General features: G+C 46.3%; 1 protein-coding gene across 9 annotated transcripts in view; it reads right to left on the reverse strand.

Moving 5' to 3' along the window:
- Positions 1-19,192, reverse strand: part of LOC133342575 (forkhead box protein P1-like) — a 397,236-nt gene that overhangs the window by 255,954 nt on the left and 122,090 nt on the right. For all 9 annotated transcript variants that reach the window (XM_061551765.1, XM_061551773.1, XM_061551771.1 and 6 more), the window contains one exon: positions 6,832-7,015. In XM_061551765.1, the coding sequence (XP_061407749.1) occupies positions 6,832-7,015 (184 nt within the window). The remainder of the gene's footprint in view (positions 1-6,831; positions 7,016-19,192) is intronic.

Raw genomic sequence — 19,192 nt, forward strand, 5'->3', positions numbered from 1 at the left:
AAAAATAAATGACACGAAAAAAAACGCGACGGAGATATCTCTCTCCTTTCATCCGCGGTAAAACATTTTCACACTTTGTTTAAAGAGCTTGAATGCCTCATTTCTTAAAAACGTACTCAAATGTTATGAAATGCACTCTTGATGTTTAGAATATTCTTTATTCCAACATGTTGCTGTGCACTGTCTGGTAAGCCGTACATTTAATACGGTAAGTGCATTTCCTCGCACGAAGGCCCGCAATTTGACAATTTTTCTCTGCTATAATATTTCTAAATCTCATTTCAACCCGCAGTAATGATGTGCAGTGGGTTTATCTATTTCCACATTGCCAAGTTTTAATGTTTGTTAAATCAACAGGCCAGATTGTTGTAGGCTAAATCTCACATATTAATAACATCTGTAATCATTTACTTGTTTATACACGAAAGCTTCGTCGAGTTATTTTTGTTGAGTGTGGGAAGACACCAGAATGCCCCACAGAAAGCCCGCACGTACAACAACTACAATTCCGCATCGGTGAGTAAAGCCTACTTGCTGTACTGCCTGTTACAGCGCTCTCATTTCTCTCTGGGTGGTTGGTGTCTCACACGATAGTTCAATCTCCACATGATCCACCAACACCACCCCCAAGACCATTCATTTTGAGGCATTAGTCATCACACAACCGCCAAACATAGTTGCGTATTTCCCAACACCTTTGACCCGGCTGTCAAATCAAGTCAAAGTGGTTTCCCACTCAAGCACCACGGTCGCAGTGCTCGTCCAGCAGATGGTTATTGAAATTCCGAATTCCTATGGCAGGAGTAGGTATGTCCAGATGACAAAAGGATATTGACTTCCCACACAGCAGCACTCATGTTGCTCTCCGATGTGTTTTTCTGGTTCTACCCACGTCTCGTTCTTCAGCAACCGAATTCCGCAGGCCCCCAGGACGCAGAGCGAAACGTCGGACGAGTGATGAACGGCACGCGACGGCACATTTGTATTCACTCTCGTGCAGGAGGGCGGCCGAGTTGAAATCTGGTCAGGATTTGAACTTGCAACCTTCTCATCGGAAGTCGTCGTGCTCCGGCCACTGCAAACGCTCATCCAGTCAGCTGAGTGTTTGCAGTTGCCGGAGCATGGCGACTTCTGATGAGAAGGTTGCACTCCTGAACTAAAACAACAACAACAACGCCAATTAGCACAACACCTGCGCCCAGAAGTAGAAGTTATCTCGCAACTTCATTGCGCCGAGCATCCACGCACGGCCTGTTGGGGGAGGGCGGTCGAGCCCGGTCTGCCTGCCCCCATGGTCCTTCGCTAAAGACCGGCGGGCCGTGGTGGTGTAGCACCAGCGGCGGCGCCCACAGCAGCAGCGGCAACGGCATCAGGAGCAGCGGCGGTGGGACGAGACGGATCACAGAGGGCCCGTCGTAGGCAACGAATGGCCATCGACGGGACAATCGCACTCATTGGGTGACGCTGCGGCCCTGTGCTGGCCCAGGAGCGGGAGATATGTTATTGGGCAATAGGGTAACACTGTGGGGAGGCAGCTTGAGAAATAAAAAATATATATATCCTCTCCGCTAAATATTTTAATAGTTCCGCTGTACCCATTGCGACGTATGCACACACTTGATGCATTTCCAGACAAAATGTGAGAAAGCCCACTTCAGAACGCCGTCTTGAAATTGACTCTACGCGAGGCCTTTTTCACGTAATTATCAATGAGCTCCGTAGGTAATTGGACACTTATAACGCATTAATAATTAATGCCAATTTGTTTTCATGATCATTTTCTGCAGGGCGCAGAGCTCTCCGTGTGCCCTGAGTGCGGCCAACGTTCGTACAAGGTTAACGGGGCTATAAGTTTGCGCTACTGGGCTCCAGGGGCCTCGGCTGATTGGGTTAACACAACCCTTGGGAATCCGAGTGAGAGCAGGGGAAAAAAACATAGTATTACTCCTGCAACATACAACAAAGCAGCACTGATTGTGCATTAAGGCGGCGGTCTAATAACCACGGACGACGTCTTGCAAAAGTAATCGCAAAGTGATTCCGTGGCCAGACAGATGCGTTGGTACTACAGCGGAGTAACGATCATGGTGATTTTAACACGTAGGATTTCGCGACCGATATCAACCACTCTTACAGGTTTTTGTTTTGTTTTGTGAGATCACGTAAATATATAAATGTGTCGTTAAACCCGCCACCACCCGGTACAGCAAATGTCTCCACAAATCTGTCTGTCGCCTGATGATGCTCATTGTAATTACTGGCGAAACGCCGTACTCAGTTTGTAAACATTGTGGGTGTATTCTCCAACACACTGGTTTGGTGTACTAGTAACAAATTGGCACGTTTTGTTTACATTACTAATTGGCTGTGTCGGTGGTGGCAGATTTAACGACACATTTATATTCATGTGATCTAGCTCCAACAAACAAACTGCATTATGAATGATGATGATGACTTTTGTGTGCTAAGCACTAACTTTAAGCCGAGTCAATCCCGGTTCGGATATCAACTGTTGAGCGTCACGAAGAGGAATCAAACCTGAGTCATTGGGACGATGGTTCGGTTCGTTACCTCCTACCCAACCACCCCCCACACGTGTTACACGGATACATGCTGCACATAGACGCCTACATGTAATGCACAACATGCCTTGCCTATCCACTGCTGGATAAAGACACCCCCCCCTGTGCCACGTCAGCCAAGGGCATTGTTTGACTACACTCACCACGCTGGGCAGTGTGGGTTGGTGAAGGTGAAGGAGGAGAAGGGTGCCCAGGACCAGCCAAGGTTTGGCTCGCCACGGCCAGGAATCAAACTCTTGTCACCGGGTTCACGGTGCAGTGTGCGAACCACTGCTCCCCCAAAGACAAATATCCCCCTTGTAGCCTCAACAGACTGCCGGGGCAAGTGCCGGGAATGGAGGGGGATGGGGCGGGAGGGGGGGGATGAAATTGAATTATGGCGGGATCCCTCTCGCTCGCTTGTTTTGATAACGGGAGGCTCTACATTAATATGCGGCCATTAAATAAATCCGTGCGCTCCGAGGAGCCTCCGCAGAATGATGGGCGCATAAACAGCCTCATTACGTGCTTGCCCAGAATTGTCCAAAAAGCCTCTTCTTGATTTATCGAGAGTTTGGTCCCTACCAGTGGGCAATAATGCGGCGGACGCTCCTTCATAAGTGCTTTCTCATTACCGCTCAGCGACGGGGCCCTTTGTCCTCTTTCTGCGTCTCATTACTTGCGCTGTTTATCGCGCAAAACACCCAGACGCGGGGGGCAGCGTCGCGGCCGGGGGGGACCCCGGAGCGGTTGCGCCGAGGCTCCGGGGCAGCAGCGGCCTACAAATAATTTGCGTGATCCAAGTTAGCTCACTCGGGTTTGACGCGCGCATTTGACGGGGACACCCCCCCACCCCCCCCCCGGAAGTCTGCGCGCGTTGACGACACGCCGCTGCCGCTGCTGGACATCTGCGGAAAAAAGAGCTTTGGAGCTCATCGTATTCCTCCGGTAGAAAAAAAAGATTCCGATTCTCTCCGCGGCTTTGAGTCGATCTCTGCGCCGCGGCTGAACGGCTCGTCGGGTGAGGCTCAACGGAGACTATCGGTGCATGCGGCTCCACAGAGCCCAATAGAGATGAATGGAGATTAGCAGGCAGCGGGCATGTGGTTCCACGCAACCCAATGGAGATAAATGGAGTGTAAGAGACAATGGTGACTGTGTAGGAATTGAAGTGAAATTAACATTGGTACAGGCAAGTGCCACAGAACTCAATGGAGACAAACATCAGTACATGCGGCCCGCAAGAAATCAATTGAGATGAATAATCAGTCTGTGTAGCTGCGTCGTATTGAGTGGTAGATAATCAGTGCCAATGGGTCTATAGAATTCAAATGAGACTAATAATCAAAGGACATATCCCCATAGAAATAAATGTAGCTAATCAGTCCATGTAGCTGAATATAATTCAATAGGAATTAACAAATGGTAAATGCAATCTTTTTGAGTTGAATGCGGATAATTAATGACACGCATGGCATAGTTTATTCGCTATTTGTGAATGCAGACAATTAGTGAAAGTAGCTGAATAGAACTCCACTGAGCTTAATAATCAGTTGCATGTAGCTCGAAATAACCCATTGGCTCGAAGCTGGTCAGCAGCCCTAACTACTGTAGAACGCAGGGGGTAACTCAGTCAATTAAAAACTGTCCTGCCACATACTAAACACAACATCAAACAACCACAGCACGGGAGCCGTCGCTTCTCAAGTCTGTTGCTGTGAACATCGGCGCAAAAGAGAGCGGCGCACTCCATTCGTTCTCAATACGCTGTCCTCTTTTCGACGGTTGTTTGTGTGGATTCGTTGCGCGTATATTACAGCGCACTGGGCTTGCAATTCAGAAGTCGCCCCCGCTTCGATCTCCCGGCGCGGCGGTTGAGACGACGGTGCAAGTTTCTTAAATCTCCCGCGCTCAGCGCACCACCTCTGTCCCAGCCAGCGTGGGGACTCCCACGTCTTTCAAGAACATCTGGACAGCGTGGAAGAGTCGGGTGAGAGCTCGCCCCAGTGGAGGCCCTTCCACCAGCAGGTGAAGTGAGCGAGGAATTTCAGGGCTGGACCTTTACCTTTGACGCCGTGTTTGTGTGGGTGAGCAGCTTCTGACAAGCGTGGACACGACTCGGGTTTTAGATATGGGCCCAAATATGGGGCACAATGTTTGTACCATCTTCTATTCGAGATAAGATAAGGCAGGGGCATGTTCAAGATTTCTTTGCATGGAAAACATAACATGTGATGGGGATCGCGTCCATGTACTGCGCATGCCGGAGACAATACGGTTAGAAATTTGTGGAGCATATATCATATATATAAAATACGAAATAATAACAATATTATTTTTTCCACCAAGCCCCTGACTTTTGATCAAGGTTTTGATGCCGGTGTGCGTTTTGGGAATTGACTTATTAAAGTTATGTTCGGCATCGCGGCTTGGCTATTGCGACGCTCGTATTACATTTTGTGCAAAAAATAATAAACGGGGATGACTTTGGAAATTCTGCGCACCTGTGGAGCTGTCTTAAATCTAAAAGAACAGATCACCCGACAGGCAAACAGAGCACCAGACACAGCGAGGAGCAGACACTGGGCCTGCTGACTCAAAACAAATGAAATGCCTGAAAGGATACGACAAGGAATTAATTGATTCATTCACATATTGAGGGGCGCTGATAAGGAAGTTTCTGGCCAGGTGTATGATCTGCCCCGAGCACATCCATAAAGACGCAATGACTATCAATGGCGAGCAGCGAAGCCTTTAACCGGCATTCTGAACCAGACCCATTTGTATTTGTGCGTTGAACACGTGACAGCGCAAACAACGCCCGCCGTTCGTGCACAGTGACATCGGAAGTCGCCGCAGTGTCCGCGCCGGGCTAGGTACACCATGATGCTACGTAGAGAAATGCAGGCTCGGCCGATAGGCAGTCATGGGTTAACGGAGCGGAGGCAGTGGCAGCAGCGCCACAGGCACTCTCCCACTGTGGCAACTCGCTGTGTCTAATCCGCCTGGAGCGCCGATCCTTTGCTTCTCTCTGTTGTTGGGGAGTTGGCCACTGTCAACTGCCCAGCAAGCCACATTTACACGAGCTTTGTACGCAGAAGCCAAGCCCAACACCAGCGGCAACAGGAATCAGCAAGTCCACTTTAGCTCCAAGTCCTCCTGTACTGCATCAATCCATGCTGTGCCCGTTCAACCAACTTTGCCCGGCTAAAATATAGCCGCTTGCGTAAGCAGTGGCTGGCCAGAAGACCCAGCTAAGGCATTCTTTCACATGCCAAAGGAGCCCACGGATGGGAATTTGTCTAGATATTTCATGATATTTCAACACTTCTCCGAACGCTGTCCAAATTTGAACAGCCCAGGATGGATATCACGGGCAAACCAGCCAGAATCTCAAATCAACGCTGGTGTTCCTATCAAAGGGACCACATTTCACAAGCACAGGGAAGAGAGAATGATAATGTTCATGGCTTGAGAAAGACCTGGCGTTCCTTTCATGCAGTGTAGCAGGGCAGGTTGCTTTCACACAACATTACAGTCAATGGAGTCATATTAGCAAATCATAGTAAGATCTCTGCTTGTGGGCACACTGCCCAGGATATGGGAACTCCACATTGACAAATATCTCCCCCTAATAGACATAGCAGACTGTTGCGACAAGTCCTGTTAAGGAACACCTATGAAGGCCAGGCAAGAGCACAACAGTGGGCGGGGTGGCCAGTACGTATGCACTGTTTGTCCTGTATATTGAACTTCTTTCGCGCCCTACGTAGCTGTACATGCTCATCAGGTGCGGCTGGCCGCCTCCATCGCGCTGACGTTTTTAATGCCGCACCAGGTACTCATTTAGAATGCTGAGTCGATCTCGAGGAGGCCCAAGACAGGTTCTGATATTCAACACTAATGTGGTGATCCGTCATGCGATGCTACCCGAACTCCACAAAAACAAATGTGCTGTTTGGGAGCACATATTAAGGCCAGAATGGCACACGAAGTGGTGGGTGGCCAGCACCACGCCCGAATGCCTTTGTCTCCCTAGTGGCGATGTTTACACATCACACCAGGTATTAATTTGAGGCTCAGTCGATCTAGGGCAGGCCCAAGACCGGTTCAGATAATAGTCACTGGTGTCGGCCGTGAGCGGGAATCGAACTTGGGTCGCTGGGTTCATAGCGGGGCACACTAACCATCGCGCCACCACTACAACTCCACACACAGACACACAGAGAATCGTATGCACCGACACAAACGCACAAATACACGCGCGTACCTGTTGCTGCTGCAGGTGCAGTAGTTCGGCTGCAGTGAGATCAAGGGCGGACGCCGTTTCCCCGTTTATCCGGCTCTTGCACACAGAGTCTGGCTGCCCGCTGGCCCCTCCGTTGGCTCCCACTGGACTTGAGAGCACATTGCTTGCAGTCTCGACCCCACTGTCCTGCATCGTGGCGTTTAATCTGTGTCGGAACAAAAGCGGGTGTGCTCAGAGAAGATATATTTTCTCGCCGATGACTCACGCGAGCGCTAATTAAGGCATCCGAATGCTAATTGATCTCCAGCAATGAGCCACCTTTCGCTGGCAAACAATCGCCCGTGCCATTGTGTTTGGGGGAAGAATTTTTTTCTTTCTCGTGGAATGTATTTCTCACATCTGTGAGCGGCAACATGGGAATATGTTTTTTGCATTTCTTAGATGTCGGTGCTTGGTCTGATCGTATTTGCTTACAGTGTGTAAACAAGAGCTGGTGGTAAATGTTTAAAAGGCATATCGGAGAACCGTCGTCAGGACTTATCGCGATGGTGATTGTTGGCTTCAATCTCGAGACCGCATTTATTTAATTCTCGCAATAATGGCCTTGCAAAAAAAATGTGAACGGGAGGCTTCAATTGCCAGTGGTCGTTCATCAGAGATTATTAAAAATGCCATGATTAAATTAATCAGGTTTCTGTCAAAAATCACACTCTGCTCACCGATGGAAAAAAAAAAGGGCTAGGATATTATGCAGTAAATTTGATTCGCAAGACATCTTGAAGGTCACTTAGTTTAACCTCTTTATGTGCAGCGACGCGCTTGGCGCGATGCTATCATGACAGAGTGGTCACAATTCGCGAGCGTTTCGCCATCGTTGTCTTTGCCGCATCTCCTGTCATGCCACGGCGCGTTACGCCTCGAAGTCAAAACTCATCAACTGGGTAAGCGAGCCTTTGTTCCGTTGTCACCGGCGACGCAAATCACCTTCACGAGCGCGGCCGCGTTGGGAACGTGAAAACTTGTCGTCGAGACGGAGGGGGTTAAAGGTATTCATGGAAATTATGATGATCATTACACAGCAAACTCCTACATCATCTGCTATGCTGATAAAGACAGCAGACAGCGGAAAGCACTTATCCAGCACACATTGGTACGTACACACACGCGCACGCGGCGGCAATCCAACATCTTTACACGATGAATATTCAATATAAAACCATTTCCAAGCAGAGCAATTATCCTGCATTATCCAGGATGACTCAAATTAACACTCAATTAATTTTCTAATAACCAAACAAATGAAAACTATAAATCTCAGCCTTCCATTAATTTCACCATTATTTAGTGCCGCAATATCCACAGAAAATATGAAAATAATATTCGTCATGAATATCACCGAGGTCTATGCTAAAACAGCATAAATTATGCATATGGACCATCTTTAAAATCATGAATGTTTCATCATTTTTACTGCTGAGGGAAAAGGAGTGAGATGCATTTCTTAAATCTCAGAGGAACAACCACAATTTAAAAATTCTCATTGACAGCACGGGGCATACCGTACACATCTTACGGTAAGTAAAATGTGGGAGGCGGGGAAAGAAGAGAAGGATTCTTTTAGCCTAATGTCTGTCTGAATGAGTTTCCAGGATTGCAATCACGAAATAATTTAATTGAGCGACTGATTTCATTTTTTGGTCATGTCATTTTTTGGAAATCAATAGAACAAACACAATATGCTCTTCAATTTATAAGCGTCAAGTTCTGAAATGTATATATCATAGCTCCAAATGTGCGGTATATTCCGCGGTGCGCTTCTGTACATTTTGACTCTTGATATTTAAACGAAGATCGTTGTAGAACTTCTTTACGTTTCACAATGTCCTTGAAATAAATCGTACATTGTGACATTTAACGGGCACTGCCCCGTCGTCTCGTGATCAGCAATTTTCGCCAAAATCACGAAGGCTGCGACGTGCTTAAAAGAAAAACAAGCTCTCTCATGGATTGTTTTACACAGATCTTCATCAATCCACTGCTGGATGACGGCCTTCCCCGATGCCTTTCGATCGCAGGGGGGTGGGGACGGGGGGGATTGGGCCGTAGGTCACCACGCTGGCCATTGCAGGTTGGTGGATGGGGGTGATCGAGGCCCAGGACCGGTTCAAATAATAATCTCTCGCCACTGCTGGCAGCCGTAGCTGGCAATTCAACGTGAGTCGCCTGGCACACTGCTCAGCAGCAGCAGCACAAGAGCAGCAACGCCACCTCTACCAGATGAATACGTCAAATTTTTTTTAAACAAAAAGTCTCTATTGGTTCTCCGTTGCCTCAAGAATTAATACGGTAAATCACGAAACTGTGACTCACATTTTCGGCTGATTCCACACCGCTTAAGTGTTTTTTTTTTGCTACAGCCGCTTGAGGTGACATCATTGAACACCGATGTCAGAAACAAGGGGCGACATCGACAAAACGCTTCTCAGTAGAGTGACGCAGCGTAGCCACGCCTACTGCGCCACTGCTAGACCCCCCCCGCCCCCCCCCCCACTTCGTCAGAGGAAGAACTCAACAGGACGAAAATCATCAAATACCTTCCCTTTGAATTAAAACTAAAAGTCGTCTAGCACTGAGTTGGCAGCGGTGCATTATTCGTGCACAAGCAAGACGTTTGTCAATGAAATTCCCTAAATGTAAAACAATATATCGCAGGTGACGTTTTGGATGAAAGGCATTGACCGATGTATTTGTACTTTTAGGGTTAGTCTTATTGACCTCCGTTTTGCGTAATATATGTTTTTATTAGAATCGTAATCAAACACTTTCTTCAAAAATATCCCAACATGTGCACACAAAAACAGCGTGTTTTTTTATATAAAGAACTAATATAACGAAATAAATAAACACACATCACGCTATCCACATTAAAATGTAAAGAAAACTACGCATCCGAACGGCAAAACTACACGAATAAAGTTACATAGTAAGGAGGAACTGCATATATTACTCAAACACGATAAACAATTTGACAACACGGCTATACTTGATCTAGGTCTCAAAATGAGAAATTGACACAAAATCCCAACTTTTATTTTATTTCTATATTCGGCAATAAGTTAAAATATATGTTCACAATCTGAATCCATAAGATAATAATCCACACAAATAATGAAACACATACATTTACATTGGTTTTAAAAATATATGAATAAATATATAAACGCAAAATGTTAACCCACGGGAGAACAACCATCATCAGTGACTTAAATGTGCTTAGTCGGGAAAAATGTCGAGATTTGAAACTAAATATTTTCCCAATTTAAAGCGGGGTGGTTGATCAAAGTGCCTCCACTGGCTTATTAACACGCGGCTTTCAAGGGCTCATCAACAAGCAAGCAGGGCCCCCTCTCTGAATTATGGGCCAAATGAGAGAGACGACGCCCCGCCTCCTCCTACTTTGTCAGCTCATCTCACGAGTGTGGCCAGGCAGAGGACGCGTGATCGCGTGCGTGCGTGACTTCTCACCTGCAGACAAACCCACTTCGGCACCACCAACAACAACAGCGAACAAAAACGGCGGTTTGAAAACGTGTGCGGTGGTGGCGGCGTGGGGGAGACTAAGGTGGCCGGGCGTGGTGTTGGTCACCCACCCCATCGTGTGCCGTGCCGGCCTTCATGTGCGCTCACGAATAACACCTGCCCCAACAGTCTATTAAGGCTCTATGAGGCGGAGTGGCGTGGTGCAGGCCACCCACACCCTCGTGACGCCGTGCCAGCCTTCATAGGTGCTACTTGCTAACAGCACTTGCCCCAACAGTCTGTTAAGGCTACACCGGGGATCTTTGTCGTTAGTGGCGGTGGTGATGAGGATGAATGTTTAGAGGTGAGAATGTTGCAGCCTTGCGATTTCTTGCGAGCAACACTGCCGGATTGTTTATTGTTTATTGAGTTTGTGAGCTGAGCTGGGCCAGGATTGAGCAAGCACAGAGGCCACTTTTCACCCAGGCAACCGGAGAGCACAGATAGTTCTTGACGTATCGCCACAACAACAACAATTACATGTATATATTTTAAATGCACAATTTATACAATAAATAACAAATATACAATTAAGGAGGAGAATTAAAACATGTTTTGTTTACTTAAAATCTGGTGGGAAGAGCCTCCACTACATGGAACTCTAGAGAGTCAATTGCTAGAGGATATTTGGACTCATTTCTGTTTCGGGAAAGGCAGGATTACCCACGCTGCACCCCACCACACCTGACCTGCCAATCACCTGCTCACCCTGTGCCCATTTATACTGTTGGCTGCATCGAGGCGGGGAGGGGAGGATGTCAGAAACTTGCCCCATTGTTTCAACTGCCCCGCACCAGGAGATGGAATTGAACCGTTGCAAGTTCAGTGCGCCGCGAACCATTACATCGTTACATCACGTGGGGGGGAAGGTGGGTGGGAGAGAAACTCACACCATCGTTCAAACCGCGCCGGGAGATCGAACCGGCGACCTCTGTCCAGCGCATCTAACTGTTACGGCACATCAGCGTCTCCCCTCACATGCGTGGGGTCACACTCACAATCGGTTCCATTTATTTACACCGAGCGAATCACATGACGCCTTTTGATGAGTGGCTTTGCTTGGGACATCACGTGAACATTTTTACAACTCACTGCATGTCTCTGCATGGCAGTCAATTAGAATTCTTTCTCATTCCTTTATTTTAAACTCGCTCTGCTTTGGGGGCAATTTCACGTAATAATTTACGTAACAGCATACATTATTAGGTAGCGTCTCTGTTCAATATTATTATTACGAGTTAGATGTGTCAAGACTCTTTTTTAACAAGTTGCGGCTCTGGATATTCGGCAAAGCCAATTTTGAATGAAATTATTATTGTTGTTGTTGTGGGCAGAATGAATTAACAGTGCCCAGAGAGAACCCACACATGCACTGGCACATTCATTAAAACTCTGTAAATACATGTCTGCAACCTCGTTGCTGTACTGCCTCCCATAGACGCATGTTTTGCTCTCTAGGTAGGTGTCTCTAACACACGCTCTGCGTATGATTTACCAAACGGGCATACGATTCGGTGCAGAAAACCCGCGTGGCTAAGCAGTCTCGCGCTGAAATGAAGATGTCTGCGCTTTGCGCTAATAACGTGGCGGGGCGCGTTCTATTGTTTCCAAGACAGAAAAGGGAAATGACTGTGCATCCTGGAGTTATGGCAATACCTGAGGTCAAGATCAAGGTCAAGAGGTCGGCGCGTCCAATGTTATGCCATCTTGCCAATGGCTCTGTCCTTCTGTTTAAAAGTCCCCTCGGCAATTGTACGGTCGACACGCCACTTCCTGGACCTTTCCTTGCCGTCCCATCATCATCATCACCACCGCCAACACTGCCGCCTCCGCCCTCTGGCTTGAGGTCATCCCCTGGGTCACCAACTTTGGGGTGTCACCCCCGGCGCCGATCTCTGTCGCCCAACCTCCTCCATCCGGCGCGCACGGCAGCGCCCACCGTCACAACCTCATCTTCCTCACAGCGGCACACCAACGCCGACCTTCTCAGCCCACGAGCGATTCCGAACCCACCGAGTTGCTTACACTACCCTTGCCAATGCAGTCCTAAGTGGCCTCCATATCTCACCATCATTCCACCCCATTCCACCCCACCCCGCCTCTATGCAAAGGTCAGAATCATCGTTTCTGGATGTTTTCCTAAAGTCCAGCTCTCTGACACGTGTTAGGGGGGAGCTTGAGCAAACATGTTAATGCTGCGGATTGGGGCGCCAAAGGGAGCCCAGAGAAGCATCAGGAGAACGTTGAGTCAGGGCATAAATTCATAATCACGATCCAGGCGGATAAAACAGCACAGGGCCTTCACACCAGCTAAGGTCAGCGTGCACGCTTCGGAAGTTTTCCTTTTATTTGCAAATGATTTAGCGATTTTTTTTCTTTTGGCCAGCAGTGTGAACGCATTAGATTAAGGGCAAATCAAATTCTATGAAACTTGCAGAATATACATTATGAAGGTGAGTAGGGTGAAAACCTACAGTACTGTCAATAAGGACAGCGCGTCCGCGCACACACACACGCGCGCGTGCACATGTGATATCGCAAAAACGGAGAGGTGTTAAAAATTGTAACATTTATATATTGGAAACTAAATATGTTAAATATATATTTGAATGATAAAAAAACTAACCCCATTTCAAGGAAAAATTACCAGCACAATATATTTCCACATATGATATCACGTTATAGAAGCTTAGCGTGAGCACTCTGTCTGAAGTTACTCGACTGGATGGCACTGAACACATGAGTGAAATGATGGAATTAAGAATCTATTTCAATATAACAGCCTTCATATGTATATTATTTTAGTGACTAATGCATTTAATGTATTTTGACGTTTAGGGACAATTTCGTATTATTTTGAGCATTATTTTAGGATTATTATTTTAGAAGTATGATTATTATGTTCATATTACTTAGTATTATTGATATTATTTTACATTTTGTATACTTCTTTTTCGGATCCTAACATTTTTAGAATTACATTTTTTTTTAAGGATTCCAACATTGTGGGGCGAGAGTAGAAATGTGCCGACAGCATCGACGACGTCACCCGATGCCATGTGGCCTCACTTCCTTCGAGAAAAGCGCCGCGGACGTGGGGACCTTTCCTGCGTTCGAATCGATCCGAAGCAAAATAAAAAAAAACATACATTTAGATCCATCAAAAAAATTAACCCATCTAGGTCTGAGTTTTTCCGATGAATCAAAACATGGGGAGCGAATGCCCATGATCCACACTCTGGTTTGACCACACGATATGCAGCATCTCTTGCCAGCTCTTGCCCAACAGCGTTTATCCTAATGCACGACACTCGCCTCATTCTACTCCACACACTCCATTTTGCTCTCAATTTATGCTCCTCCAAAAACGATTTCGTTTTTAATTAGCAGGCTTACGATATGCGACTTTTGATTTTCTCATGAGTTACCTTCGTCCCAACTTGCCAGTCTTCTTTGTTAAGGTGCGCACACTGTTGCCTTGCAGTTAATTTCAATCAGTTTATCATAATGAATACATAGTCAGAAATTCTGAGATGTCATTATTTCCTCTATTATCACATCTTTATTTCTACAATTTGAAATATCTTCTCGTATCACGGCGAGCAGCCTTGGCAGTGAGAGATTTTCCTTCCCCAACTCTTGTGATTCCTACTTTAACTACTTTATTCTTTTCAACGTCATTTTATACCACCTCGTCATTATAAATGGTTTTGATAATTATTGCTAAAAATTACGGAGAGCGATTCTTGAACGAGAAGGGAGATCAAAACGATAAAATAAAGATCCGAGCGTGTGCAGGTTGCAGTGGTTTTAGGCTCAGTGGATTTGATAAAGAAAAGCAACATTCCAATGTGTCTGTGTAAAGGAAAATTTTCAACTAGTGCACGTGGCACGCTCTTGACAAGTGGATAGAAAAAACGCACATTGGCAAGAAAAATTAACAAAAACTGCATATTGTGCAAAGCAGCAGCACGCATGCTCCGCATTGACAGAAAGATGAACACATGAATGACCGAAACAGAATTATAGACATCATATTGACGGTTAAAAAAAGAAAGCAGACGAATGCTTGAAGGGATGATGGCTGATAGATGGGAGTGGTGATTCAATGGCAGCCAAAGGAGGAAAAATAAATGCAGGTCCATGACCAGGAGTCAAACCCAGGAAATGGAGCGCGCTAACAAATACATCTCTCCTCTGACTACAAATACATAGATTCTGTTAAAGACATGCACACTGTTAGGGAAAGTTCTGTGTATGTGAGCACCTATGAAGGCCAGCACAGTGCAAGAGGGATTGGTGTGGCTAGCATCATGCACGACCACCTTTGTCTCCCCAGTGCTGGTGGTTTCACAGTGCACCAGGTACTTATTTAAGGGTAAGTCGACCACAGGGAGTCTAAGCACCAGTTCAGATCATCAACACCAATGTTAACCAAGGCCAGGTTCGTAGCAAAGTGCGCGATACACTGCGTTGCCACTACTGAGACACGCACACACATACGAACACAGGTACATGCAAACACAAACAAATGTTCCCCATATAGCCTAAACAGACTGTTGGGGCAAGTGCTGTTAGCGAGCACATATGAAGGCCGGCGTGGCACACAAAGGAGCAGGTGGCCAATACCATGCCTGGCCACCTTTGCCTCTCCAGTGGTGCGGTTCACACATCGCATCAGGTAATCATTTTAGGCTGAATCGACCTAGAGGAGACCCAGGACCGGTTCAGATAATCGTCACTGTTGTTGGCCATGAGCAGGAATCGAACTCGGGTCACCGGGTTCATAGTGCAGCGCGCTAACCATTGCACTTCAAACCCACACACGAACACACACCAACACAGAACAACACAGACCAACACAAGTACACAACACACCAGGCCAAGACGTATTCGAGGCTGTTGGCACGGCAATATCACTGCATGTGAAGCACACTGCGATGAGTAACATCGGGTGCTATGCAGCTCAAAGTTGAGTAATTGGAAGTAATTCCAACAATTATACTGGTTATAGTTAAAACCAGAAAATGGGTTCTCTTCTTCCAATAGATTAGCATCTTCAAGCGTGGTTAATAATAATAATACTAAAAAATGACAAGAGCCACAACGGATAAGCAGCTATTTAGTATGATAAGTGGAATCAACAGGAGCAAGTGATGCCAAGGCAGGATAATTAATTAACACATTACAAAGCAATTAGCAGCATAGGCCACTTAACCACAAAAAGGCAGCTCAGTTTAGATTAAGACGGAATGAGAATGAAGAGTGAGTGGGTAACACAGTTGGAGGTGTTTCAGGACTCATGGCGATGCCTTGTATAATATAATGGCGTTGTTAGCAATTGGTAGCCAAAAAAAATCAAGGCCCGTTAACTAAACCGTGAACTAAATTGACAATGAGAGAAAAACCAATGGTAAAACAAAAGAAAGAGCGCATTTAAGACATGAGCTATTTAATTAGACGGCTTTTAGGGAATAAAAAAAACCTGCCTGGCTGCTACACGTCGCTCTGCTCAAGATTCCCGAAAATATCCCCTTCGGCTGAAACGTCGATGAGCACTTGCCCCGATGCTCGTGGCAAAAACAAAACGAGTAGAGAAAGGCGCAGCCCTGCAATTGCTTGGCTCACGCCACTGCTGGGAGTAGGGCCTCCACTTGACGGACCTCTAGAGAGCCCTTACACAGAAGGTGTGTTACTTGGGAACAATGGAAGGAACCGGAAAGAGAGGAAGACCTAACAGAGCATGGCTTGATGACGACATAAGAGATTGGTGCCCAAAAGATGTGGCCCACTGCGTGAGCATGTTGCCACAAGACAGATGAAAGTGGAAACAAATGACGAAAGGGGCAGTGGACACCTTCACGGGGCAATCTGCCCATGCACCATGACAATGATGATGATGCCAGAAGGTGCTTTGACCTGCTCCTTACAGCCTGGCCAAACATGTCCACCCTGCCACACGTGACCTTGTGGTGACCACATTTACATGACGGACACCGTCACTCGCGAGGATCTCACGAAAGGACAGAGTGCCGTGTGGTGCTGCGGTGCATTCAGATGTCCGCATGTTCGAGGCCAGCTGTGCCAAAGCCATCGACCGAAAGGAGTGCACGCCAGAAACCACACCAGCAATGTTGTACTGCTCTGTTTGAGTTCATAATGGAGTAATTATATCAGGTTTTTGTCAATTGAGCTCAAGACAATGCATTCGCATGCAGTTCTCACCTCTTCGGATGACGTGAGATATTCTTCTTCGCTTTGACATGAGATAAAATCGGGGCAAAAAATGGCACGAAAAGCAAGCGAGCAAATAAAGACGTAACGAGAACTCGACGAGACTAAAACAAATCTGCACGACCACAAATATTCATCTGAGAATGCGGGCTGGAGTCGGAAGAGCGCGAGGCACGGATGCTGAATGCACGGTTGATGTCCCAACAGAAAATCACCGCAGCATATCTACCACTGAAGTGGCACTGCCAGTTCCCATTATTAACTGAATATGTGTATATGTATATACCCCCCCACCCACTCCGAAGTTTAAGTGAAAAAGAGGCCATGGTGAGTTTAAAGCTCAGAGTGGAAAAAAAGTTCTCATGATTAATTTAGTTCAGCCACATGAAAAGCCTATTTCATCATTAATTTTAAAGTGCTGGCCTGTAGGGTTTTGTTATTTTCAGGGCACTGGCCAGATATGATGATAATGAGGGTGGCTATTGTGAGATTTTGAAAAACCGTAGCAACTGTTCCTTAAAGCGTACACATGCCTCACTAAGTCAATTGACTGCAGAGTTCATTATTCGGATAAGCAACACGCCTATACATGCATACACACACAAATAAACATGTTACGTCAACACGTTCCAGCATGATGATAAGACTTTAAAAAATCATACAGGACAACCTCCCGCATCCAAATCGCTGGGGACCGAGGTGGACGCGAATTTGTGAAAAGGTCTGATTTGTAAACAATCTTTAGACATTTTCCCAAAAAACCTCAGCACTTCCTTCGATCAAACTATGGTCTTAAACCGAAGAAGAAACAATTGCCGACGTTTCGGGCAAAGGCCCATCTTGCGTGTTGACTGTTTCGCTGTTTGTTATTTTGCACCACTGGCATTGAAATTTATCAACAAATCATTGGTGGGCGGTTAGTTGGAAATGGTGGATACGTGACGATCGGATGAGATGCGACTTTGTACTCAGTTGAATACTGTCGCACGCTTACAATGCAACTAGCAATTAGGTTTCTCCTCAAGGAGTAAAGCACGTGTAAAGTTTGCCGTTGTAGGTCAAGCAGCTTGGAGGTATGGAATAGAATGCATGTGTGTGTGATTACCATTTCAAGCTCGAGTCACACTGAAGATGCTTTGTAAGAATGGGTGAAAACATTCTCTGCAGCCAGCAAGCAAATCCTCATTGTAGCAAAACCACGAACTGTGAGGATGTGTTCAACAGTTGATTGAGACATGCTAGGGCCGTACAGACGATGGGCCATACAGATGACTATTGAGGTAAACAGGATAAATATCACCGAATTATGATGGCGCATCAAATACCACCCCAGCGGTTCACTCACTGCGCCACCAACAACTCAACGACGCGAGTTTCTCTGAACCAGTCCTGCCCCCCCAGCCCCTTCACCAACCAACACTGACCATGATGGTGCAGGATGGTCAAACAATCCCCATGATGACTGAAACAACATGGAGGGGCATTTTATACAAGCGGTGGATTGATAAATGCATGGCCAGTACATCAATTGAAATAAGTCTATTGTCTAGTGGATGTATTTAAAAATACTTATTTAATAGCAGAAGACTCCATACCCATTCCATGTCAAAGAGTTGATCCCAGAAATATCATTGAAGCCTATAATGTAACTTCAAGATGTTCTACCACATTTCAAAATTAAATATAACACTTCTGCATCTGCCTGTGTGCATATGTATGTATGTATGTTGCACTCCTTTCTCACCATACGTCGCCAACCGTGTTGATACATGTGCGTATGCATGCTTCTATTCCTACATTCATGCGAGGAGTGGTGGCATAGTGCCACACATTGTGCTATGAAATTGGTCGCCTGAGTTCAATTCATGGCAGTGGCTAACATGAGTGGCAATTATCTGAACCGGTACTGGGGCCTTCCCTATGATTTAAACATCAGCACTGCGGAGAACAAAGATGGCTGGTGTGATATCGGCCACACCTCACCCTCGTGCGCCATGCCGGCCTTAATAGGTGCTCGCTAACAGCACTTGCCCCAACAGTCTATAATGCGAGAGGGGGCATATTTTGTTTTTGTCTACTCCTACGTAAGTGGCTTCATATTTACGAATGTTATCTCAGTGAAACCGTTATAGTTCTCAGAGCAATGCCATGGGCAGATTAATCACAAACCATTTGAGGAAAAGGGATTGCATATACCGCATTTATAAAACGTGTGACGTTAATCAACATCTGGAGTGAGGTCCACTTCTTCCTGAGACATTGCAAACGCCACTTCTCCAAAGCTGACAAGTCAAGGCCATTGATTTGAGGGTCTAAGTTTCTGGCCACTCAAAACTGTCTTAACAGCATTCATCTTCCCTGTGCAAGGAACATGCTTTCATTTAATACAAACGTGTTTATCAAACCGGATGGGAGGCAACTGAGATTGTTTTGTATATATTTTGAAATGGAGGTCTATAAAACGACTCTAGATTCATGTCGGGATGAAGAAATCCACGGAGCGTTTTTGGGGCGGGGAGGATTTTTGTTGTGGCTCCAGGCCCTGATGTACTAATATAGCGCATAATGA

The sequence above is a fragment of the Lethenteron reissneri genome, chromosome 15, assembly GCF_015708825.2.
Source record: "Lethenteron reissneri isolate LAM-NWPU_2019-01 chromosome 15, ASM1570882v1, whole genome shotgun sequence".
NCBI classification, from domain to species: Eukaryota; Metazoa; Chordata; class Hyperoartia; order Petromyzontiformes; family Petromyzontidae; genus Lethenteron; species Lethenteron reissneri.